At 43.4% G+C, this 24,481-nt stretch overlaps 1 protein-coding gene across 2 annotated transcripts in view; it reads left to right on the top strand.

Annotated features, from left to right (window-relative positions):
* The window catches only part of PGBD1 (piggyBac transposable element derived 1), a 29,685-nt gene extending 9,177 nt beyond the window's left edge, over positions 1 to 20,508 (top strand). Inside the window, exons 4-6 of one of the 2 annotated variants that reach the window (XM_077752389.1) lie at positions 15,316 to 15,412; positions 18,092 to 18,199; positions 18,573 to 18,628. In XM_077752389.1, coding sequence (XP_077608515.1) covers positions 15,316 to 15,412; positions 18,092 to 18,107 — 113 coding nt within the window. In that variant the 3' untranslated portion in view covers positions 18,108 to 18,199; positions 18,573 to 18,628. Of the gene's footprint in view, positions 1 to 15,315; positions 15,413 to 18,091; positions 18,200 to 18,572 lie in introns of both variants that reach the window. The other variant, XM_077752388.1, reaches the window with a different exon arrangement.
* The last annotated feature ends 3,973 nt before the right edge of the window (positions 20,509 to 24,481 follow it).

Genomic DNA, 24,481 nt, shown 5'->3' with positions numbered 1-24,481 from the left:
AAAAATTAGAAAGGCAGGCCTGGGGGAGGGGGGGTGCAGTTTACAGAAGGCTTTTGTGTTCATTCTCTCATTTCATCTTCACGAACCCTGTAGAGTGGACTGTGTTCTCCCCATTGCACAGATAGGGAATTGGAGGCTTAGCAAGACTGACAGGCCCACAGTCACACAGCTGCAGCTGTAACCTCGTTCTTTCTTCTCTTTTAATTCCAGTGTAGTTAACATACAGTCTTACATTAGTTTGAGGTATATAATACAGTGATTCAACAATTTTGTGTGTCAGTGCTCATGGTGGCAAGTGTTGCTCTTAATCTCAGTCGCTGATTTCACCCATTCTGCCACCCACTTGCCCTCTGGTAAACATCTGTTCTATGTAGTTTTTTTTTCTTTAATGTTTTATTTTGAGAGAGAGAGAGAGAGACAGAGCAAGTGAGAGCTCAAGCAAGTGGGAGCAGAGGACCGAGAATCCCAAACAGACTCCATCCTGTCAACATGGAGCCCTATGCAGGGCTTGATCCCACAAACCCTGAGATCATAACCTGAGCTGATATCAAGAGTTGGACACTTAACCGACTGAGCCACCCAGGTACCCCTTGTTCTATGTAGTTAAGAGTCTTTTTTGGTTTTTCTTTTTTTGCCCTTTGTTTGTTTTGTGTCTTAAATTGCACATGAGTGAAATCGTATGGTATTTGTCTTTCCTTGACTTATTTCGCTTCGCGAATGAACATTGCCATGTCATTGCAAATGGCAAGATTTTATCCTTTTTATGACTAGTATTCCTGTGTGTGTGTATGTGTGTGTGTACATATATACATGCATACCACATTTTCTTTATCCAGTCATTGATCAGTGGACACTTGGGCTGTTTCCATAGTTTGGCTATTGTAGATAATGCTATAAACATAGCGGGTGCATATATCCTTTTGAATGAGTGTTTTCATATTCTTTGGGTAAATACTCATTAGTGTGATTACTGAATCATAGGGTAGTTCTATTTTTAATTTTTTGAGGAACCGCCATACTGTTTTCCACAGTGCCTATGCCAGTTTGCATTCTGCACCAACAGTATGGGAAGATTTTGTCCACATTTTTGCCAAGACTAGTTGTTTCTTGTGTCTTTGAGTTTAGCTATTCTCACAGGTGTAAGGTAATATCTCACTGTTGATTTGATTTGCATTTCCCTGATAAGTGATGTTAAGCATCTTTTCTTGTGTCTGTTGGCCATGTGTATATCTTCTTTGGAGAAATGTCTGTGTTTTCTATCCATTTTTTAATTGGATTATTTGTTGGTGTTGAGTTCTGGAAGTTCTTTATATATTTTGGATATTGATCCTTTATTAGATATGCCATTCACAAGTATCCTCTCCCATTCAATAGGTTGTCTTTTAGTTTTTGCTGTGCAGAAGTTTTATCTCAACATAGTCCAAATAGGTTTTTTTTGGCTTTTGTTTTCCTTGCCTCAGGAGACCTATGTAGAAACATTTTGCTACAGCCAGTGTCAGAGAAATTACTGCCTATGCTTTCATCTAGGATTTTATGGTTTCAGGTCTCACATTTAGGTTCTTAATTTATTTGGGGTTTATTTTTGTGTCTGGTGTAAGAAAGTGGTGCACATGGACTTGTCTGGTTTTCCCAGCACCATGTGTTGAGGAGACTTTTTCCCAATGTATATTCCTGCTTCCTTTGTCAAAGATTAACTGACCATATAATCATGGGTTTATTTCTGGGCCTTCTACTCTATTCCATTGATCTATATGTCTGTTTTTGTGCCGGTATCATACTGTTTTGATTACTTTTGCTTTTTTTTTTTTTCAAATTTATTTATTTTGGAAGAGAGGGAGTACAGGTGGTGAACAGGCATAGAGAGGGGGAGAGAGAATCCCAAGCAGGCTGCATGCTATCATTATGGAGCCTGACGCATGGCTCAATCCCACCAACTGTGAGATCGTGACCTAAGCCTAAATCAGGAGTCAGACAATCAACCAAGTGAACCACCCAGGCTCCCCAATTGCTACTGCTTTGTGATATAACTTGAAATTTGGATTTGTGATACCTTCAGCTTTGTGTTCCTTTTTTCAAGATTTGTGTCAGCTATTTGGGGATCTTTTATGGTTCCATACAATTTTTTAGGATTGTTCTAGTTCTGTAAAATGCTTTTTTTTGATAGGGATTACACTAAATCTGTAGATCGCTTTGAATAATATGGACATTTTAATTATATTTGTACTTCCAATCCATGAGTCTTTCATTTGTGTTGTCTTCAATTTCTTTCCTCAGTGTTTTACAGTTTTCAGAGTACAGGTCTTTCACCTCCTTTTATTCCTAGATATTTAATTGTTTTGGTGAAATTGTAAATGGGATTATATTTTCTTAATTTCTCTTTCTGCTGCTTCATTATTGTATAGAAATACAGTGAATTTGTGTACATTGATTTTTGTATCCTGTGACCCTACTGAATTGATCAATTCTAGTAGTTTCTTGGTAGAGTCTTTTGGGTTTTCTCTATACAGTATCATGTCATCTGCAAACAGTGAAAGTTTCCCTGCTTCCTTACCAGTTTGGATGTCCTTTTATTCCTTTTCTTCTCTGCTTGCTGTGGCTGTGACTTCCAGTACTTTGCTGAATAAAAGTCGTGAGAGTAGACCTCCTTCTCTTGTTCTTCACCTTAGGATAAAAGTTCTTAGTTTCTTCCCATTGAGATTGATATTAGCTGTAGATTTTTCATATATTGCCCTTATTATGTTGAGGTCTGTTCCCTCTAAAACTTCTTTATTGAATGTATCGTGAATAGGTGTTGTACTTTGTCAAAATTTTTTTCTTTTTTTCACTTCTATTGAAATGATTGTATGAGGGCACCTGGGTGGCTCAGCCGGTTAAGCGTCCAACTCGATTTCGGCTCAAATCATGATCTCACAGTTTTATGAGTTTGAGTCCACGTTGGGCTCGGTGTGCTGTCAGTGTGGAGCTTGCTTGGGATTCTCTCTCCCTCTCTCTCTCTGCCCCTCCTCCACCCTCCTCCACTCATGCTCTGTCTTTCTCAAATAAATAAACTTTAAAAAAAGAAATGATCATATGATTTTTATCTTTTATTTATATATCATGTTGATGGATTTGTAAATATTGACTCAAATCACTTTGCATCCCAAAAATTAATCCCACTTTATTGTGGCGAATGATGTTTTTAATGTATTGTATAGGCTTTGGTTTGCTAATATTTTGTTGAGGATTTTTGCATTTGTGTTCATCAGAGATATTGGTCTGTAGTTCTCTTTTTTGGTAATGTCTTTATCTCGTTTTGGTATCAGGATAATGCTGCCTCATAGAATGAATTTGGAAGCTTTCCTTCCTCTGCTACTTTTTAGAATCGTTTGAGAAGAATGGGTGCTAACTCTTCTTTAAATGCTTGGTAGAATTTGCCTGTGAAGCCATGTGGTCCTGGACTTTTGTTTGTTGGGAATTTCTTGATTACTGATTTAATCTCCTTGCTGGTAATTAGTCTATTCAGATTTTTTATTTCTTCATGACTCTGTTTTGGTAGTTTCTTTGTTTCTAGGAATTTATCCATGTCTTCTGGGTTGTCTAATTTGTTGGCATATAGTTTTTCATAATGTTCTCTTATGTTTGTGTTTCAGTGGTAGTGTTATTTATACTCTTTCATTTGTTATTGTGAGTCTGTTTTTGTTTTTTGTTTTGTTTTTAATGAATCTGGCTAGAGGTTTATGCATTTTTTTCATCTTTTCAAAGAAGCATCTCCTGGTTTCATTAATCTCTTCTTTTTTTTTTTTTAATGTTTATTTTTGAGAGGGAGAGAAAGAGCCAGAGTATGAATTGGGGAGGGGCTGAGAGAGAGGGAGACACAGAATCTGAAGTAGGCGCCAGGCTCTGAGCTGTCAGCACACAGCCCCATGCAGGGCTTGAGCCCATGAACTGTGAGCCTGAGCCAAAGTTGGATGCTTAACTGGCTGAGCCACCCATCAGTCTGTTCTACTGTAGTTAGTTTGTTTATCATTTATTTCTGCTCTCTTTTATTTACTTTCTTCTGGTGGTTTTTGGTTTTGTTTGTTCTTTTTCTAGCTCCTTTAGGTGTAAGTTTAGTTTGTTTATTTGAGATTTTTCTTGCTTCTTGAGTTAAGCATGTATTGCTATAAACTTCCCCCTTAGAATCATTTTTGCTGCATCCCCAAGGTTGTGGACTGGTGTATGTTCAGTTTTGTTTATTCCCATGTACTTTTTGGTTTCTTCTTTTGTTTCCTCGTTGACCCATTCATTGTTTAGTGGCATGTTATTTAACCTCCATGTATTTTTGGTCTTTCCAGATTCTTTCTTGTGGTTGATTTCTAGTTTCTTTCTTTAAGTAGGCTTCACTTCCGGTGTGGAACCCAGTGCAGGACTCAAACTCATGACCTTGAGATCAAGACCTGAGTTGAGATCAGGAGTCAGAAGCTTAGCTAACTGAGCCACCTAGGTGCCCTCATTTCTAGTTATATAGATAGTATTGTGGTCAGAAAAGATGCATGGTATGACTTCAGTCTTTTTAAAAATTTTTAGGCTTGTTTTGTGGCCTACTATGTGCTCTACTCTGGAATAATGTTCTGTATACAGTTGAAAAGAATGTGTATTCTGGTGTTTTAGGATGGACTGTTCTGAATATATCTGTTAAATCCATCTAGTCCAGGGTGTCATTCAAAGCCACTGTTTCCTTCATAATTTTCTGTTTGGATGATGAGTACATTAATGTAAGTAGGATGCTAAAGCCCCCCACTGTTATTATATTACTGTCATTTATTTCCTTTATGTATGTTATTAACTGTTTTATATATTTGGAGGCTCCGAGTTGGGTGCATAAATGTTTACAATTGTTATATCTTCCTGTTGGATTTTGCCCTTTCTGATTATATAGTGCTCTTCTTTGTCTCTTGTTATGGTCTTTATTTATTTTTTATTTTTTTATTTTAATGTTTTATTTATTTTTGAGAGAGACATAGAGACAGCATGACCAGGGGAGGGTCAGAGAGAGAAGGAGACACAGAATCTGAAGACAGGCTCCAGGCTCTGAGCTGTCAGCACAGAGGCTGACACGGGGCTCAAACCCATGAACTGTGAGATCACGAACTGAGCCAAAGTCGAACGCTTAGCCAACTGAGCCACCCAGGCGCCCCTATGGTTTTTGTTTTAAAATCTAGTTTGTCTGATATAAATACTGCTACTGTGGCTTTATTTTGACATCTATTTTCATGATAAATGTTCTTCCATCTCCTCAATTTCAATCTGCAGGTGTCTTTAGGTTTGATATGAGTCTCTTGTAGGCAGCATATGGATGGGTCTTGTTTTTTTATCCACTGTGTCACCCTATATTTTTTGATTAAATTTGTTTAGTCCATTTTCATTCTATGTAATTATTGTTAGACATGTGTTTATTGCAATTTTTTATGTTTTTGTGGTTGCTTCTATAGATTTTCTTGGTCCTTTCTCCTCTTGCCCTCTTTCATGGTTTGTTGGCCATGGCTTTCTTGTATACTTGGGTTTCTCTTTATTCTTTGCATAACTGGAATGGCTTTTGATTTGTGGTTACCATTAGGTTTGTATATAACATCTGCACATAGCAGTCTGTATTTAAAGTTGATGGTCTCTCAGTTGTAAACTCATTCCTTACTCCTCTTCCCCTCCTACCCCCCAAGTTTTAGGTATATGGTGTTATATTTTACAAATCTCTTGACTGATTTTTACAGATGTACTCATTTTTACTTGTTTTCTTTTTTACTTTTCATTCTCTCGCTTATCGTCTTTTCTTTTCCATTCAAAGAATGCCCTTTAAATCCCTTATAGGGCTTTTTTTTAGTGGTCATGAACTCCTTTAGTTTTTGTTTGTGAGAAATTCTGTATCCCTCCTTATATTCTCAATGATAGCCTCACTGGTAGGGTTTTCTTGGCTGATGATTTTTCCCTTTGAATATCCTGCAATTGCCTCTGGCCTGCTAAGTTTCTGCTGAAAAATCTGCTGATAGTCTTATGGGGTTTCCCTTGTATGTAACTCTCTTCTTTTGCTGCTTTTAAGATTTTTTTCTTTGTCGCTACTTTTTTCTATTTTAATTACGATATGTCTTGGTGTGGACCTCCTTGGGTTGAATTTTTGGGAGGATCTCTGTGCCTCCTGGATTTGGATAGGTTTCCTTTTCCAAATTAGAAGTTTTCAGCTTTTTTTGAAAGAATGAGTAGGGGAGCGGCAGAGGGTTAGGGAGAGAATCCCAAGGAGGCTCCATGCCCAGCATGGAGCCCAGTGTGGGGCTGTATTCCATGACTGTGAGATCAGGATCTGAGTCAAAATCAAGAGTTGCACGTTTAACCAACTGAGCCACCAAGACACCTCTCTGTTATTTTTCAAATAAATTTTCTCCTTCCTTCTTTTTTTGAATGTTTATTTTAAGAGATAGCATGAGTAGGGGAAAGGGAGGGGCAGAGACAGAGAATCCCAAGCAGGCTCCCTACTGTCAGCAGAGCCTGACACAGGGGTCAGCTCTACAAACGTTGAGATCATGACCTAAGCTGCAATCAAGAGTTGGATGCTCAACCGACTGAACCACCCAAGTGGCTCTCCCTCCCTTTCTATCTCTTCTTCTGAAATCCCTATGATATGAATGTTATGCTTAGTGGAATCACTGAGTTCCTTAAGGCTTCTTAATTTGCATAATATGCTTTCTTCTCCTTTCCCCAGCTTGGTTACTTTCCATTATTCTGTCTCCCAGGTCATTAATTCATTCCTGTGCTTCAACTAGCCTGCTGTTTATTCCTTCAAGTGTATTTTAATTTCATGAATTGTGTTCTTGATCTCTGATTGGTTCTTTTTTTAACTCTCTGTTAAAGGTCTCACTGATGTCCTCCACTCTTTTTTCAAGTTCAGTGAACATCTGTATGATCATTAATTTAGATTTTTCTATTAGGCGTACTGCTTGTATCCATTTCATTTGGTTCTCTTGCTATAGGTTGGCCTTGTTCTTTGATTTGAGACGTATTTCTCTCTCTTACTGTTTCCAGTTCTCTGTGTGTATTTCTGTGTGTTAGGACAGTTAGCCATTTCTCTTGCTCATGACAATAACAGTCTTGTGAAGAGGCCGCTCTTCATAGCGCCCTGCAAGTCAGTGTCCCCTGTAACTAGGCCTGGCAATTCAGGGAGTGTTTCCTATGTGTGTTTTGTGTGTTCTGCTCTTCAATCTTGGCCTGATTTTCCTTGAGGCCAGTTGTCTACAGAACTTCTTTTTCCTGTTGTGGGCAGTGTTTGGTCCCTAGCAGGAGCGAGGCATGTTTGTGATAGGAGACCTGCCCTGGCCACTGCCGGAACTGAGGTCCTACAAAATGTACAGTCAGGAGATGTGCTGTCAGGGTTTGTCCAGGGAGCTTGGGTGCAGAGACTAAGGTGAGCAGGACGGGGAAGGGTAGCCCTGCGAAGCGTGGGGGTGGGAGCTTGCTGTAAGGAAGCAGGTGAGGAGTGTTGGAGCTGAGTTGGCTCCCCCCCGGCGGCTGATGTTTATGCTGGGGGTGAGGAAGGTAAATGACACCTGCCAGCCCCTTTGTTCCTGGAGGAGTGTCCCATGATCCCTGCCTCTCCACGCCGTGTTCTGAGATGAGCAAACCACTCTCCTCTCTGCCCCTGGCGTTTTTCAAAATGGTGGTTCCACGCTGTACCCGGATGGGCTGTTTGTCACGCTGTCTCTTTAAGGGCAGGACTCCTCTTCCTAATACCTTCGGGCTCTCCCAGAACTGAGCCTCCAGTTTTTAAAATTCCAGGCTGTAATGCTTCTGATTCTGTGTCTCCCTCTCTCTGACCCTCCCCTGCTCATGCTGTCTCTCTCTCTTTCAGAAATAAATAAAACATTTAAAAAATTAAAAAAAAAAAATTCCAGGCTGTAAGTCTCACTGGTTGTAAGAACTCAAGAAACTCAGCCCCTCTCCCTTTCAAAGGCAAATGTTGGGGCTCCTGGGTGGCTTAGTCAGTTGAGCCTCTACCTCAGGTCATGATCTCATACCTTGTGGGTTCAAGCCCCATGTTGGGCTCTGTGCTGGCAGGTCAGAGCCTGGAACCTGCTTCAGATTCTGTCTCTCCCTCTCTCTGCTCCTCCCCGGCTCACTCTCCATCTTTCTCTCCCAAAAATAAATAAACATAAAAAAAAAAAAAGGCAAATGTTATGGGAACTTGCCCTCCCCTTTGTGGGCTCCCCGTTGTAAAAGCCTGTTTTTGCCCTTCTTACCACCAGCTCCCTCCCCACCACAGATGGCCATGGTCTGGTCTGTTTCTCTCCCAAACCGAATCCTTACCTTCTTGCCTTCTTCAGCGAGGTCTCTTCTCTGTCCTTAGTTGTGAGTTTGTTTTGTCAGTCTTCAGGTAATATTCACATCAGTGTATACAACCCAGGAAATTATACACGTGGAGTGAGGTGAGTGTAAGGCCCTTCTCCTGTGTCATCTTCCCACCTGACCCTCTTGCTGCTTTCAAAATTCCCCTTATGACCTTTTGCTGTTATAATTACTGTGTGTCTTGGTGTGGACCTCCTTGGGTTGAGATTTTGGCGGGGATCTCTTGCCTCCTTGATCTGGATTTCTGTTTCCTTCCCTACATTTAGGAAATTTGCAGCTATTATTTTGTCAAATTTTCTTCCCTCTTCTCTCTCTCTTCTCCTTATAGGATCCCTATAATGTGATTGTTACTTTGCTTGGTGGCGTCACTGACTTTGCTAAGTCTGATTTCATTTTGTATCATTTTTTTTCTTACTTGCTTAGCTCGATTACTTTCCATTACTCTGCCTTCCATGTTGCTGATTCCTATAGTCTACAATTCATTCCATTTAGTGTGTGTTTCTTTCATTAATGTTTGTTTATTCATCCCGAGAGAGACAGAGACTGTAAGCGGGGGAGGGCCAGAGAGGGGGACAGTGGATTTGAAGGGGCCTCTGTGCTGACAGCAGAGACTCCATGTGGGACTCAAATTCATGAGCCATAGATCATGACCTGAATGAGGTCAAACTGAGTCACCCATGTGCCCCTCTCATGTATTTTTTTTTTTTAATGTGTGGTTTTGGTTTTTTTTTTAAATTTCTGAGAGAGAGAGAGACAGCATGAGCGGGGGAGGGTCAGAGAGAGAGGGAGACACAGAATCTAAAATAGGCTCCAGGCTCTGAGTTAATTGTCAACACAGAGCCTAACGCAGGGCTCAAACCCACGAACTGTGAGATCATGACCTGAGCCGAAGTCAGACGCTTACCGACTGAGCCACCCAGGCACCCCGTGTATTTTCTTATCTTCATTTCTCTTTGGTCTGTGATTTTGTCCTATTCTTGCATTTGGGTTATATTCCTCTCCTTATTTTGTCTCTTTCTGTCTGTTAGGAAGGTCAGCTGTGTCTCCTGCTCTTGAAAGCAATGGCCTAATGAAGAGGACCTGTAATGCCCTGCATGCAGTGACCCGTTTACCAGAACCTGGCACCTCAGGGGTGTCTTCTGTGTGTTGCGTGTGCCCTACTGTAGTTGGTGAGCTGCTTTCCCCGTTAGTCCAGGCTACAGAGTACAGGTCGTTCACGTTGTTGGTTGAATTTGTTCCTAGGGATTTCATTATTTATGGTGTAATTGTAAATGGGACTGTTTTCTTAAATTTTCTTTCTGCTACTTTAAGTGTTTAGAAATGCAGTGGATTTCTGTATATTGATTTTGTATCCTTTAACCTTACTGAATTCATTTATCAGTTCTCCTAGTTTTCTAGCAGTGTCTTTTGGGTTTTCTGTGTATAGTGTCATGGCATCTGCATATAGTTTTCGTTCTTTCTTGCCAATTTGGATGCCTTTTTTCTGTTCTGATTGCTATAGCTAGGACTTCCGGTGCTATGTTGAATAAAAGGAGTGAGAGTAGAAATTCTTGTCTTGTTCCTGACCTTAGGGGAAAAGCTGTCATGTTTTCCCTACTGTGATGTCACCTGTGGGTTTTTCATATATAGTGTCTTATGTTGAGATGTTCCCTCTAAACCTGCTTTGTTGAGGGTTTGTATCATGAATGGTTATTTTACTTTGTCAAATATTTTTTCTGCATTTATTGAAATGATACGGTTTTTATCCTTTCTTTTGTTGATGTGAGATCTCATGTTGATTGATTTGCAAATATCAAACCACCCTTGCATCCAAGGAATAAATCCCACTTGATCATGGTGCAGTATTATTTTAACGTATTCTTGGATTTGGTTTGCTAATATTTTGTTGAGTATTTTTGTGTCTGTGTTCATCAGAGATATTGGCCTGTAGTTTTCTTTTTTGGTAGTGTCTTCATCTGGTTTTGGTATCAGGGTAATGCTGGCCTCATAGAATGAATTTGGAAGCTTTACTTCCTTTTCTATTTTTTGGAACTGTTTGAGAAGAATAGGTGTTAACTCTTATGTAAATGTTTGGTAGAACTCACCTATGAAGCCATTTGATCCTTGACTTTTGTGTGTTGGGACATTTTTGATTAACTGATTCGATTTCATTGCTGGTAATCTGTTCAGATTTCTTCCCTTCCTTCCTGTCTACACCCCATGTGGGGCTTGAACTCACAACCCTGAGGTCAAGAGTTGCATGCCCCTCCAACTGACCCAACCAAGCGCCCATCTATCCAAATTTTCCATTTCTTCCTGATTCAGTTTTGGGAGGTTATATGTTTCTAGGAAGTTATACATTTCTTCTGTACTGTCAAATTTGTTGGTATTGAATTTTCGTAATTCTTTTATAGTTATAATCCTTCTGTGGTTCTTTTTCCTCTTTCATTTCTGATTTTGAGTCCTCTCCTCTCTGTCAGTCTCACTAAAGGTTTATCAATTGTATTGACTTTATCAGAGATCAAGCTCCTCATTTCATTGATGTTTTTCAGTTTCTACGTTGTTTACTTCTGCTCTAATCTTTATGATTTCCTTCCTTCTGGTTTCGGGTTTTGTTTTTGTTTTGCGTCTTGATTTAGACCTGTATTGCTAGAAAGTTTTCTCTAGCAATAAGTTTAACTGCTTATGGTACACCCCAAAGATTTTGCATTGTTGTTTTTAAATTTTCATTTTCCTCTATGTATTCTTAAATTTCTTCTTTGATTTCTTGGTTGAGCTGTTTATTTTGTAGTTGCATGTTATTTAGTCTCCATGTAGTTGTGTTCCTTCCATATTTTTTTTTGTGGTTTATTTCTAGTTTCTTGGCACTGTTGTTGGAAAGGATGCATAGTATGACTTATGTCTTTAATTTGTGAGACTTATCTGATGTGTACTCCATTCTGTAGAATGTGCCACGTACACTGGGAAAGAAGGTGTATCTGTTAAGTCCATCTGGTCCAGTGTGTCTTTCAAAGCCGCTGTTTCCTTGTTGATTGTTTGGATGATCTGTTCATTGATGTAAGTGGGGTGTTAAAGTTCCTTGTTATTGTAGGACTGTTGTTTAGTTTCTGTATGTTTGTTGTCAACTATTCTGTATATTTGGGTGCCCATGTTGGGTGCATAAAGCTTTATAATTGATAGATCTTCTTGTTAGGATTATCCTCTTCTTGTGGAATATCCTTTGTCTCTTGTTAATCTTTGTTTTCAAGTATATTTTGTCTGTATAAGTGTTCCTACCCACTTTTCTTTTTATCTCTATTTGCTGTTACATCTTTTCACTTACACTCTCCAGGTGACTTTAGGTCTGAAGTGAGTCTCTTGTAGGCAGCATGTAGATAGATGGGTCTTGCTTTTTTTAATCCATTCCATCACTGTGTTCTGATTGGAGCATTTATTCCTTTTATAGTCAAAGTTTATCAATGGGTATATACTTAGAGGTGTTTTGTTTTGTTTTTAAGTTCATTTTTGTTTCTGTTACCTTCCCCTCTCCTTGGGGCAGGAGTCACTTTGGAGTGATGCCGGCTCCTGTTTGGGCTGCCTGCACACGGCCAGGTCTGTGGCAGTGCTTTGGATGGCTCTGGCCAATGGCGGATTGGGGGGGGTTGCTGCAGGAGAACACAAGGTCAGGGTGCTGGGGTTAGCAACTTTTGGGTAGGTTGGCTAAAGGGGGGGGCGGGGCCCCTTTAGAAAGCTCCTGCCAGAAGGCTGGATAGGAGAGTCTGACTCTGTAGGCGAGATACGGGGTGCCAAGGTCGCGCAGGTGCTCTGCAGGTGGGGGTGCGGCTATGGAAGGTGGGGTTGGGCTTGCTGTCATCATACTAGGTGTGATACCGCACTACACTGGTTCCTGCACATCTTCTTATATCTAGGCTGGGGCCCGGGAGATGGAAATGGAGCTTCCCAGGCCCCCTCCCCCCACCATCCCTGGGAGTATGTGCCCCTTGAGCACACACTCAGAAGGGTAAACACAGCCCCCTCTCATGCACTGCAGGCATTTTTCTGATTGCTGCTTCTGCGATCTCTTTGGGGTGGGGACTCTGTTTTCTTTTGCCCTCCCTCCTCTCCCAGAGCTAGGCAGCTAATTTTTAATGTTCCATGTGTTGAGCACTGCTGATTGCATGAACTTGGGAAATTCGGCCCCTCTTGTTTTCAAAGTTCTTCCCCCTGGGGGCTCCCTGATGTGGAGGCCTGTTTCTCTCCCCTCTCGGTGCCCACCGCGTCCCTCCCTCCCACAGACTGTTCTCAGGGGTCAGTTTGCTTCCCGACTGCATCTCCACCCTTCCTACCCTCATATGTGGCCTCTTCTCTACCTTTAGTTACGGAGAGCCTCTTCTGCCAGTCTTTGCGTCATTTTCTGGGTTATCTACACTGAAGTAGATGTTATCTAGTTGTATCCATGGGACCAGTTCCACTTACGGTCCTTCTCGTCTGCCACCTTCCTGAAGTCACTTCTGTGTACTTCCGCACCTCACTCCGATCCCCCTGAATCTGTCGAGGACAAATGGAGATGATAATCTGGAGTCTGGGATTGTTTTGAGAGTTGGACATAATCTAAGTACCAGGACAGTGCCAGGCATCGTGCAGTCATTCTTACTATTGTTGATCTTTTACTTTTGAGAGAGTAAGAGAGGTGGCAGAGGGATAATTTCAAGCAGGTTCCACGCCAGCACAGAGCCTGGCCCGGGGCTGGGTACTACGTCCTGCGCCAAAACCAAGAGTTGGACACATAACCGACTGAGCCACCCAGGGGTCCCAGTTATTGTTGGTCCTTCTGGGATCAGTAGCTCCCTCGGTGGCAGATTCCCTGCACTTTTTACCTCATGTCTAATGTGTGTGTGTCAGGTCTGTATTTCCCGTGGAGCCCCCTGTACCCCCACTCTTCCTCTTTTCTACTTTCCTGTTTCTCCCTGGCCTTCTATCTCTGTTCTCTGCTTTATTTCTCCTTGAGCACTAGCTTCTTTCTCCCCTCCTCCCATCTGATATGTGGAAGCACATCACTGCAGAGCACTTGAAGGGTTCATAAACACCCAGTTGTGTGGGTGAGAGACCCTGAGTTTTAGAATTGTAGGATCCTGAGCAGAGACAGCTGTGGTGGATGTTTAATCCACATCAGCTGTGCAGGCTGGACCCACCCCCCACACACAAAGGGCACTCGTCAAGGCTGTCCTGTCTTTTCCCCCACAGGCTGCTGCCCAGGGTCCAGCCTGAGGCAAGGACTCAGCCAGGTCCCCTGTGAGCAGGGGCCCAGCTCATGGGAACGTGGTAGCAGCCCTCTTTCTTCAGGGCTCACAGTACTCACGCGTGGGAGCTTCTCAGGCTCACCAGCCCTCTGCCTCCCTCCCTCCCTCCTGTGACAAGAGCAGACCACACATGCCTCGTGCAGGGAGCTCGTGTCCATGACTGGCTGATGCCTCGTTCTATACCGTGTGTAGGAGACACACCCACATCTGAAGCATGAGAGGCAGAAAGGGCAGTGAGACGCTTGGTTTCAGACGGTGCCTCCACTCGTTGGAGGCTCAGTGCCTGATGTTTTATCTTTTGGGAGATCTCTGCTTTCTCTCTGCAGCCCAAGCCAGGGTTCCTCCTCGCACTCCTTTATATTCTTAGTGTTCTGTCCAGACCTAACAGTTAGAATGGTGACAGAAATTCTGTCCAGGGCAAAACTTCCTATTACCACAAATGACACTTTTTGTTTTTCCTTAATCTCTCAGTCGTTCATTTTCCTAGTTGCTACATCAGTTTTCTCAAAACTGTCCTCTCCTCCCTTGGTTCTGGTCTGTGGCTTTAAGTTGGTTCTTAGTCCTGTCCAGCCGAGAACCTTCTATTCTTAATATTTTATTTTTATGAAATATATAGAAAGTAAAACTTACTTGTTTTTAAATCAATATAATTGACTGTTTGGTTTGAACTATGTCCCCTTGAAAGATCTACTGAATCCTTAACTGTAGGTACCTACGAACGTGGTCTGTTTTTGAAAGGCTCTCCAGATGTAAGCAAGTGATATGAGGTTGTACTGGATCTGGGTGGCCCCAGCTCTGGTGACTGGTGTCCTTATACTTTGAAGGCAGAAATTGGAACAAGGGATCTACCAGCCAGAGAACACTCTGCCGACCACCAGAGAGCACGAGAGAGGCAACGATGGTCCTCGTCTCTGCCTTCAGAGAGCGTGTGACCCTGCCAAGGGGTTGGTACCACTGGTCCACGGTGTGGAATGCCACGCGCTTCACAACTGGACCCCCGCCCTTACCACACGCAAGACCCCAAGAGGCTGTCCCTTGCCTTTTTCCCAGAGTGGCCACCTCCGAGTCTGGCTCACAGGAGCCTCTACAGGAACTCAGCTCAGAAGGTTACAGACTTCAGCCTGATACGTAAGGACAGCTCCTGGCTGCTCCTCTTTCCCATCATTAGCTCTGACCTGGGGCTGGTGAGCTCACCTTCCCTCCAGACTATCGGCTCCCCTTCCCCTCCTGTAGGCTTGATTCTTGTTATCTTCTTTGCTCATCCCTCACGACTCCCACTTTGCTTCCTATTTTCTTCCCGATAAAGCGACTCCCACTTTGCTTCCTATTTTCTTCCCGATAAAGGGTTCCACATAATTGTGGTCTTCAGACAGCTCTTTTTGTCTGGAAGTCCCACAAACTCCTCTGCTTGAGCCCTTCTTTATATCAGAGGAAGTTCTCTTCACTCTGAGAATACTATTGTCCGTGTATAATTTTCCCTAAATAGGTTTTTTTCCCTAAATAGGTTTTGCCTTGTTAGGCCCTCTCCGCAGCTAACTGATGTTTATCACCTTCCCATACTGTGCCACCCTTCGTAGCGCTGGTGGTGAGGGCACTCCTGGGGTACTTGATGATTATTTTAATTTGCATATCCTATTCCCTCCTCTAGATATTGAATTGGGGGGCTGGGGACTCATGCAGCAGATGACAACATTTAAATTCTTATTTTTAGCTAAAGAAGTTGTAAGTAAAGATGAATTGTTTAATGCAAAACAAGAAACTTCTGAAGAAGTGGAGCAAGGTGCTGAGGCCTCAGGAGTACCCAGCAGGTGAGTGTCCGTGTTTTAGTGGAATCAGTACTGCAGCTGTGAGAACAAATTGGAATGAGCAGAGAACCCGGTTGGTCAAAGCTGCTTCCCTGGAAGACTCCTACAGGAAGGGAACCACTGTGATCGTGGGGGGCCCTGGGCCAGGAAGGGGACCGGTCAGTGTCCTCGTTACATAAAACCTTCGGTTGGTGCACAGCTGCCTCAAGAATCCTATGACTCTGTTTACCCTGCCTGGTCACCCTTCCCTGGGTTCCTTTCTGTCTTTGTGGAGCTACTGAGAAGAAAATCCAGAAAAGGAAGAAAATTCAGACAAGAGTGAGGGCTGCCATGGCAGCGAGGAAAGGAAGAGCGTTCGGAGAGTCCTGACCAAGAACTACCAGGAAAGTAGGTGATGAAGCAGAAATTAGAGAGAGTGGTAGGTACTTAATAAGCCCTAGTGTGGAAGGAAGGAATACGTAGCACAGATATTCCTAAAGCAGAGAGAGGGACCTGATCGAAGGCAGAGGGTTAGATTTGGGTGAGGCCACGATGCCTCAGAGAAGAGCAAAGAGGAGAAAGGAGACAGCATGCGATAATTAGCTTGAAGCGTGGGGTGGGGTGTGGGGGGACACTTGTTCATCTCAGGGAAACGGGGCTAAGTGTTCGTGAAAATGGAAGTGTCTTAAAGCTTGAGAGAAATGAAGTTTTTCATAATGCTTTTGAGGTCTGAGCCAAGTTCCACTAAAAATGTTTTGTGACATAATTCTAACTGCAAAATAGGAATATGTTGTGCCTGTCAGACCTTTAACGTCAGTGAACAGAAACCTGAATCAGTGTCTCCCCCACCCAGCCACACACTCCCACTTCCTCTACCTCTTTTTCACACTACTCCCCTTCCTTCTTCCACCGTTTAGAGCCATAATGTGTACCTGTTATCAATATTTGTTTATATAAAATATGTACTTTTATTTGATGTGACTGTTTTAAATAGTATTGTGAACATTCTGTCACTCACCATAACGTTTTAGGACCTATCTACATTCATCTGCTCCTTTACCTGCAGCTGCCACATACCATCTGTGAGGTACATCCGTGGCCTGTCTGCTTCCCCAGATGGTCACCCAGCTGCCTCCAGGTCCCCAGCAGCAGGGACATTGCTGCAGGGAACAGCCTCTGTGTGCCCCTTGTGTGAGAACTTCTTTGGGACAAACACCTAGGAACAGAATGCTGAGTTGAAGGTTAGCTCAGTACTGCTGACTTGACCTCTGAAAAGAACACCACCTGTGCTCAGCTCTGTAGAAGGTTCACTCTCTCCAGCATTTGTCATTACTCAGTGCTCATTTTCAGGGTTCAGGCTCTTGGTCTCTTGTTCTACCATCCTTAGTGTGCTGGTTTCTCAACCCATGACCATGATGGTCCCTGCAGCTCCAAGTGCAGAAAGGAGGTAGAAGGGCATCTCTACCCTTGTTTGTTCCTGGCACCAAGAAGGCCAAGGTCTCCCCCCATTTCTCACTGGCAGAAATGGACTTCTACAACCACCTCTGAGTGTGAGAGAGGCTGGGGAATGAGACCGCCATGCCTGGCTTAGACCAATTCATGCCTTTACCTGGACACACTGCTTCGCCCAGAACAGGGCTTCTGACTGGCTAAAGGGCAAGGGGCATTGGCAGGGAAGTCCCCGAGTCTGCCACTGAAATGGAGCAGATGACTAGGGAAGCTTTCTCTTCATGTCATGGGCCAAAGTGAACTAGACAGAGAAGATGGATCAAGAACTGTTCAGAGATTCTGTGATGAACTGGTAGGTCAAGAGTTTGGTTGAAAAGACTGTTTTCCAGGCACATCTTTAGAAGTTTCCAATTTAGATATTATTTTTCCTTCCTTCTACTCATTCAGGAAGCATTTTGTCACTTGTATTTAGAGGCCTGTGTGACAGAGACCCTGCCTGCAGTGGGTCCCATGAGGAATCACAAAGCAGACAGAACCACAGTGTAGCGGGACCAAGTGCCTGCGCTGTGAGTGTGGGGAGGCGCCTGCTGGGGTCTGGGGGCTGGAGGAGGCATCCCAGGGCGCTGACCTCTGAAACAAGACTCAGGCCCCAGGCAGGAACTTCCTAGATGCAGAGCAGATAGGAGGGAGGCAGTGAAGTGATTGTGCCTGTGCCCAGACAAGGTTGGAGAAGACCAGGAGGAGCTAGGAGTTACTGGAGCCACGGAAGGCAGACCCTCTCAAGGAGCACGTTTCTACTGCAGAAATCACGAGTCCTCTTTGGAGTAGGAAACATGAAGACGTGGAGTGTGAGGAACGGGAGAAAGGGGCAGGAGGGAAGCAGTGTCAGTGTCCCTAGTTGTGTGGCTTCTGCGGCCCTGCTCGCTCTGGGGTGCGGGCTGAGAAGAACCAGTGGGGGCGCCGCAGGACGCACCGCGGCAGGGGGTTGATGATCCTGGCTGGAGGGGGGCTCTGGGGACGGGTGGTGAGGTCCGCAAGGGCGGGGGGAAGGGAGGAGCTGGTGAGACGGGAGGGTAAAGATTCAGCATCACAACGGGGACCGAGTGTTCGGGAACCTCGAATGGGTGGTGTGATGAATGGGCCAGACAAGCACGCTAGAGACACCCCAGGTGATAAAGGCGTTAAGGAAATGAGTCAGTACATGTAGTGTGAATTCTTTTCCCTTCACTGCTGTTCTCCCCTCATGTCTTTCAGAGTGTCCACCAGATGAATGTAGAGCTAGGAAAGGCCAAATCCTTCCATGTTCAGAAATCCTAGGAGAGGTGTGAAGGAGCCCAGTAAATAACCTCCTTCCTTGTCCAGGTACAGAACCAACTGATAAAAGCTACAGGATAAAAGGATTCTGGAAGACATCAGCTTCGTTTCTGATGGAAGCTCAGTTGGACAAGGAAGGCCCAAAGCAGAGGGGCACGGCTGACTTCCGGCGTGGGGCAGAAAGGAACATGGGATGTCTGGCACACGCTCCTGCAGACAGGGAGGCACTGCACTAAGATGCCCGGTTCCTCCTTTCAGACTCAAGCCCCTGGTCTTGAGAGGGGGCGGGGGAGAGGCCAGCAGTGTTAGGTCCTAGGAGTGAGAAGGGGGTAGGCTCCATGTAATACTTAGGTATCATCAGATCCACCATGTCATGGGAAGACAAAGGATTTTTATAATACGGTTATTTTTTCATTTCCAGAGATTGTGTGCCCCATCCACCTTGTACTTCTGTCCGTACTGACAGGACAGTCGTACATATGAACACCCTGAAGGACCGGCACCCAGGCGACTTGTGGGCCCGAATGCACATCTCCTCCTTGGAATATGCTGCAGGAGACATTACCCGAAAAGGGAGAAAAAAGGACAAAGCTCGAGTGAGTGAACTACTCCAAGGCCTTGCATTTTCTGGTGACTCAGATGTGGAAGAAGAGAACAAGCCTGAGGCCCACCCTGCTCCAAAAAGGCTAAAGATATCAAATATCCCAGAGAAGAATTGGACCAAAAGAGACCTTAAACCCAACTTTCCTAGCTGGTCAGCACTGGATTCTGGACTTTTGAATCTCAAGAGTGAAAAGTTGAACCCAGTAGAACTCTTTGAATTATTTTTTGATGATGAAACTTTCAACTTGATTGTCAATGAAACCAATAATTATGCATCTCAGAAAAATGTCAACTTGGAAGTCACAGTTCAGGAAATAAGGTGTCTGTTTGGCATCTTGCTTTTGAGTGGATTCGTGAGGCGTCCCAGAAGGGGAATGTATTGGGAAATCTCCGATACAGACCAGAACCTGGTTAGGGATGCAATTAGAAGGGACAGATTTGAATTGATTTTCTCGTATCTACATTTTGCAGATAACAGCCACCTAGATCAAAAAGATAAGTTTACAAAATTGAGGCCTCTCATAAAGCAAATGAATAGAAATTTCCTCCTATATGCTCCCCTTGAAGAATACTATTGTTTTGATAAGACAATGTGTGAATGTTTTGATAGTGACCAATTCCTGAATGGGAAACCTATCAGAATTGGCTATAAAATTTGGTGTGGCACAACCACACAGGGTTATCTGGTTTGGTTTGAGCCCCATCAAGAAGAACCACCTGTGATGGTGGATAAGGATCTTGATTTAGGTGGAAATCTAGTGATGCATTTTGCTGATGTTCTTTTAGAGAGAGGTCAATATCCCTATCACCTGTGTTTTGACAGCTTCTTTACAAGTGTCAAATTGGTGTCAGCCTTGAAGAAGAAAGGAGTGAGGGCAACAGGAACAATTCGCGAGAAGAGGACTGAAAAATGTCCCCTTATGAATGCAGAACATATGAAAAAAATGAAGAAGGGGTATTTCGATTTCCAAGTTGAAGAAAATGAGGAGATAATTCTGTGTCGTTGGCATGGTGATGGCATCATCAGTCTGTGCTCCAATGCTGTAGGCATAGAACCAACCAGTGAGCGGAGTTCTGCCGATGATGAGGAGATCTGTCAGGGAGCTCAACCATTGATAGTGAAATTGTATGATGAATGCAGGGAAGGTGTAGTCAAAATGGATGAAATCATTTCCAAATACAGAGTGAGAATAAGAAGCAAAAAATGGTACTCAATTTTGGTCAGTTACATAATTGATGTAGCCATGAACAATGCATGGCAGTTACACAGAGCCTGTAACCCAGATACCTCTCTAGACCTCTTGGATTTTCGGAGATATGTTGCACATTTCTACTTGGAGAACAATGCTAATCTATCAGATTAACCCAGATAAAATGAGCACAGTGCGAATATTAACATGACAAAAAAATCAGGTATATATCAGAGTGTACCTTTAAAGCAAACCTGATATATGTAATGAAATTATTAACATTTAAAATTTAATTTTTATTTCTGAGAGAGCATGAGCAGGTAAGGTCAGAGAGAGAGGGAGATAGAGAACCCAGGCTCAGAACTCAGAAAGCAGGCTCCAGGCTCTGAGCTAGCTATCAGCACAGAGCTCGACACGGGGCTTGAATCTACGAACCATGAGATCATGACCTGAGCAGAAGTTGGACGCTTAACTAACTGAGCCACTCAGGCGCCCCTTACATTTTAAAAAGGCAGACATCTAGGGCCTTTGTAATTTTTAAAATTATAAAAATATTGACCTCGAGTGCTACACTTTTTTCTATGACAAGTTTTGGTGTGAGACATGTGGGAAATAATTTGTTGGGTTAACTTGTGCATTGAAAGAAGGAGTTGTGCCTAATTCTTTGTGGAGTTCTTTTGTAGATGTGGGCAGTGTCATAGTAACCAGACTGGTGCTGAATCTACAGTTGAAAATCAAGGCAGGGCAGCTGCTGCAGAGTGGCCAGGAGGAGGCGGATCTCCGGAGAGCAGAGCGCCCCGAGTTCTCCTCCCGCCGCCCAGGCTCTGCTGCCACCCCTTGGACTCATCCTTTTGGCTGTCGCAGTGGGGAGCCTACCCGACGACAAGGGCCAAGCTCTCTCTGGCTGAACCGAGCTCAGCCACGGCTGCTAGAGCCCACTGGGCAGCAGACTGGCTTGCAGTGCAGATCTGTCCTTTGGGAGAGGGCAAGACGGCAGAGAAGTAGGGAGTTCCGCACTTCCCACCTGCATCTCTCAAATAAAGAAGGGCTGAAGCCAAAGGACTTTAAACCGCAAGAGTCTGGGAGGAAAAGAGATGAAGTCCACTAAGAAGACAGCTTCATAGGTGCGTGATTGTGAACTGGGGAAGATAAAAACAGGGCGGGGCACGGAGGCACGGGAGCCCCTTCTGGGGAGAAACAAAGGGAAGAGAAACAGCTGCTGGGGAATTGTAGAACTGTCCTTAGAGAAGAGAATAACCTCAGCCTGGGACAGAGAGGGATCCTATCATCCCATATCTAACTGCAGGGCTTTCTGAGAGAGATCCCATCTCTAACTGTGGAGCTTTCTTTGGGCTGGGTGCCCCAGAAATTCCCTCCAGGATACACGGTACGCAAGGCATGCAGTTGGCATGAGGAGGAATTGCTCCCCTGCTTGGAAGTGGCCTGGGTCCCAGAAGCTCCCTCTGGGATAGATAGTACCAAGCAACGCAGTGGGCATCAGGAGGAACCAACCGGTCCTTTGCTCGGTCTCCTGCTGGGACCTTGCTAGGAAGTGCCCCAGCTTGCAGGATTACATTTTGGGCGTTATCATTAATGCTCAGGGAGTAAGAGCTTGAAACGCCACTGGGTGTCGGACATAGTACATAGCCCACCTTGGCTGCGCCTGCAGCACAGTGAGATCAGGAGTGTTTTGGGACACCTGGTTTGAGAAGGGACTGGGTGGTTGCCATTTTTCTCCCCACAGCCACCAAGGCGGGGCCTCAGGGAGCGGCTGGAGGGACCCACAGTGGAGGCAAGACCCACCTACTCCAAATTATGCCCATCGGTGCTGGGTAGCTACTTTGTTACTGGAGCCCAGATACATGCTTTGGAAACAGCCCCTCTCCCAAAATCAGCACTGACACGTTGCCGTGATTAACTCTAGATCAATTCTTGCTATTCAGGTATATTCTCCCTTATCTCTCCCCTTCTCTGGACTGTTTATTCTGGTTATAGGTTTGCTGAAACAGGCATATATAATCCATTCTCTTGATGCATCTTTCTACATCTTCATCATTCCTTCCTTTCTTTCTGAAATAATCAGACTATATAGTTTCTCAGGGTAACATTATTTTCGTGGGTGGTGGTGGTGGTTGTTTTCCTTTCCCCTCTTCATCTCCTGCCATATTCTTTTTCTCTCTCTGAATTAAGCTTTTTAGTCTCTCTGCCTGGTCAGTGTTCAGTTTCTTTCTCCCCACCCCTGTCATTTTTCTCTTTGTATATGCTCTTCCATCAGCACTACATACACCCTGCTCTTTATTTTTGGCTGGGATTTCTGATTTTATGCTTTTAGACTGTTGTCTTTTGTTGTTTTTGTGGGTGTGTGCGCGCTTTTGTGTGCTTTTATTCCCTGTCAAAGACTCAACAAGAGAGACCAAGGAGCACCATTAAAAGAATACTTCTGAACAGACAGGCCCTGGACACTCTAGGAGCCTCCTTTAATATAGCAGTACTTGCAGGTGCAGAACGCAGAAGAAGCTTTTAAAACTGACAGGAGACAGAAACCTAGCCAAAAGGACTAAACAGAAGAACTCTCCTCTAAAGAAATTCCAGGAATAAGTGACAGCTAAAGAATTGGTCAAAACATATAAGCAACATAACTGACCAAGAATTTAGAACAATAGTCACAAAATTAATCTCTGGGTTTGAAAAAGGCATGGAAGACACCAGAGACGCTACTGCTACAAAGATGTATCTTGAAAATAGTTGTGATGAACTAAAAAAATGCTATGTGAAGTGCATAATAAAAAGCGGGAGGCCACTGCATGAATTGAAAAGACAGAGAGGAGAATAAATGAATTAGAAGATACAGTTATAGAAAAGGAGGAAGTTGAGAAAGATAAATTGATCCAGGAGCACAAAAGGAGAATTCGAGAACTGAGTGATGCAATCAAATGAAACAATATCCGTATCATAGGAATTCTAGAAGAAGAAGAGGAGAGAGAAAGGAACTGAAGAGGTACTTGAACAAATTATGGCCGAGAACTTCCCCAATCTTGGCGAGGAAACAGACACTGAAATCCAAGAGGCACAGAGAACTCCCCTCAGACATAACTTGATCCATCTTCTGCACAACATATCAGTAAAAGTGGCAAAAATACAAGGATAAAGAGAATTCTGAAAGCAGCTAGGGATAAAAGGGCCCTAACATACAAAGGGAGACCTATCAGGTTAGTTGTGGATCTATCTACTGACACTTGGCAGGCCAGAAGGGAATAGCAGGAAACCTTCAATGTGATGAACAGGAAAAATATGCAGCTACGAATCCTTTATCCAGCAAGCCTGTCATTCAGAATAGGAGAGAGAAACGTTTTCCCAAACAAACAAAAATTGAAGGAATTCATCACCACTAAACCAGCCCTACAAGAAATCCTAAGGTGGTCTCTATGAGGGAAATGTTGCAGGAACAGAAAGTCCCAGAGACACCACTACAAACATGAATCCCACAGAGAACACAATGACTCTAAACCCATATTTTTAAAAAACAACACTGAAAGTAAATGGACTAAATACTCCAATCAAAAGACTCCAATCAATAGGGTAGCAGAGTGGATTTAAAAAAAAACCAGATCCATCTATTTGCTGTCTACCGGAGAGTAATTTTAGACCTGAGGTCACCATCAGATTGAAAGGGGATGGAGAAATATCTATCCTGCTACTGGAAGTCAGAAGAAAGCTGGAGTAGCCGTACTTATATTGGACAAATTGGACTTTAAAAGCAGTAACAAGGGATAAAGAAGGGCATTATATAATAATCACAGGGTCTGTCCGTTGGGAAGAGCTAACAACTACAAATGTATACACACTGAATTCGGGAGCACCCAAATACATAAAACAATAACAAAAATAAGCAATCTTCTTGATAAGAATGTGCTAATTGCAGGGGACTTTAATACTCCACTTGAAGCAATGGATAGATCACCTAGACAAAAAATCACTAAAGAAACAATGGACTTGAATGACACATTGGACCAGATGGAATTGACAGATATATTCATAATTCTACATCCTGAGGCCAGGGAATTCACTTTCTTCTCAAATGTGCATGGCACATTCTCCAAAATTACATACTGTGTCATAAAGCAGCCCTCAATAAATATAAAAGAATTGAGATCATACCATGTACATTTTCAGATCACAATGCTATGAAACTTGAAATCAATCACAGGAAAACTCTGGAAACCTTTCAGAAACCTGGAGGTTAAAGAACACCCTCAGGAATGAATGGGCCGACCAGACAATTAGAGAAGAAATTTTTTAAACTATGGAAACAAATGAAGATGAAAACAACAATCCAAACTCTTTGGCATGCAGCAAAGGCAGTCCTAAGAGGAAAATATATGGCAATCCAGGCCTATTTCAAGAAACTAGAAAAATCGCAAATACAGAATCTAACTGCACTTAAAAGAACTAGAAGCAAAGCAGCAAGAACACCTCAAACCCAGCAGAAGAGACATAAGAAAGATCAGGGCAGAAATAAACAATATAGAATCCAAAA

Source organism: Crocuta crocuta, unplaced genomic scaffold, assembly GCF_008692635.1.
Source record: "Crocuta crocuta isolate KB4526 unplaced genomic scaffold, BGI_CrCroc_1.0 scaffold336, whole genome shotgun sequence".
Classification (NCBI taxonomy): Eukaryota; Metazoa; Chordata; class Mammalia; order Carnivora; family Hyaenidae; genus Crocuta; species Crocuta crocuta.
Note: the sequence above shows the minus strand (reverse complement) of the source record. Positions and strands in the feature narration are given on the sequence as shown.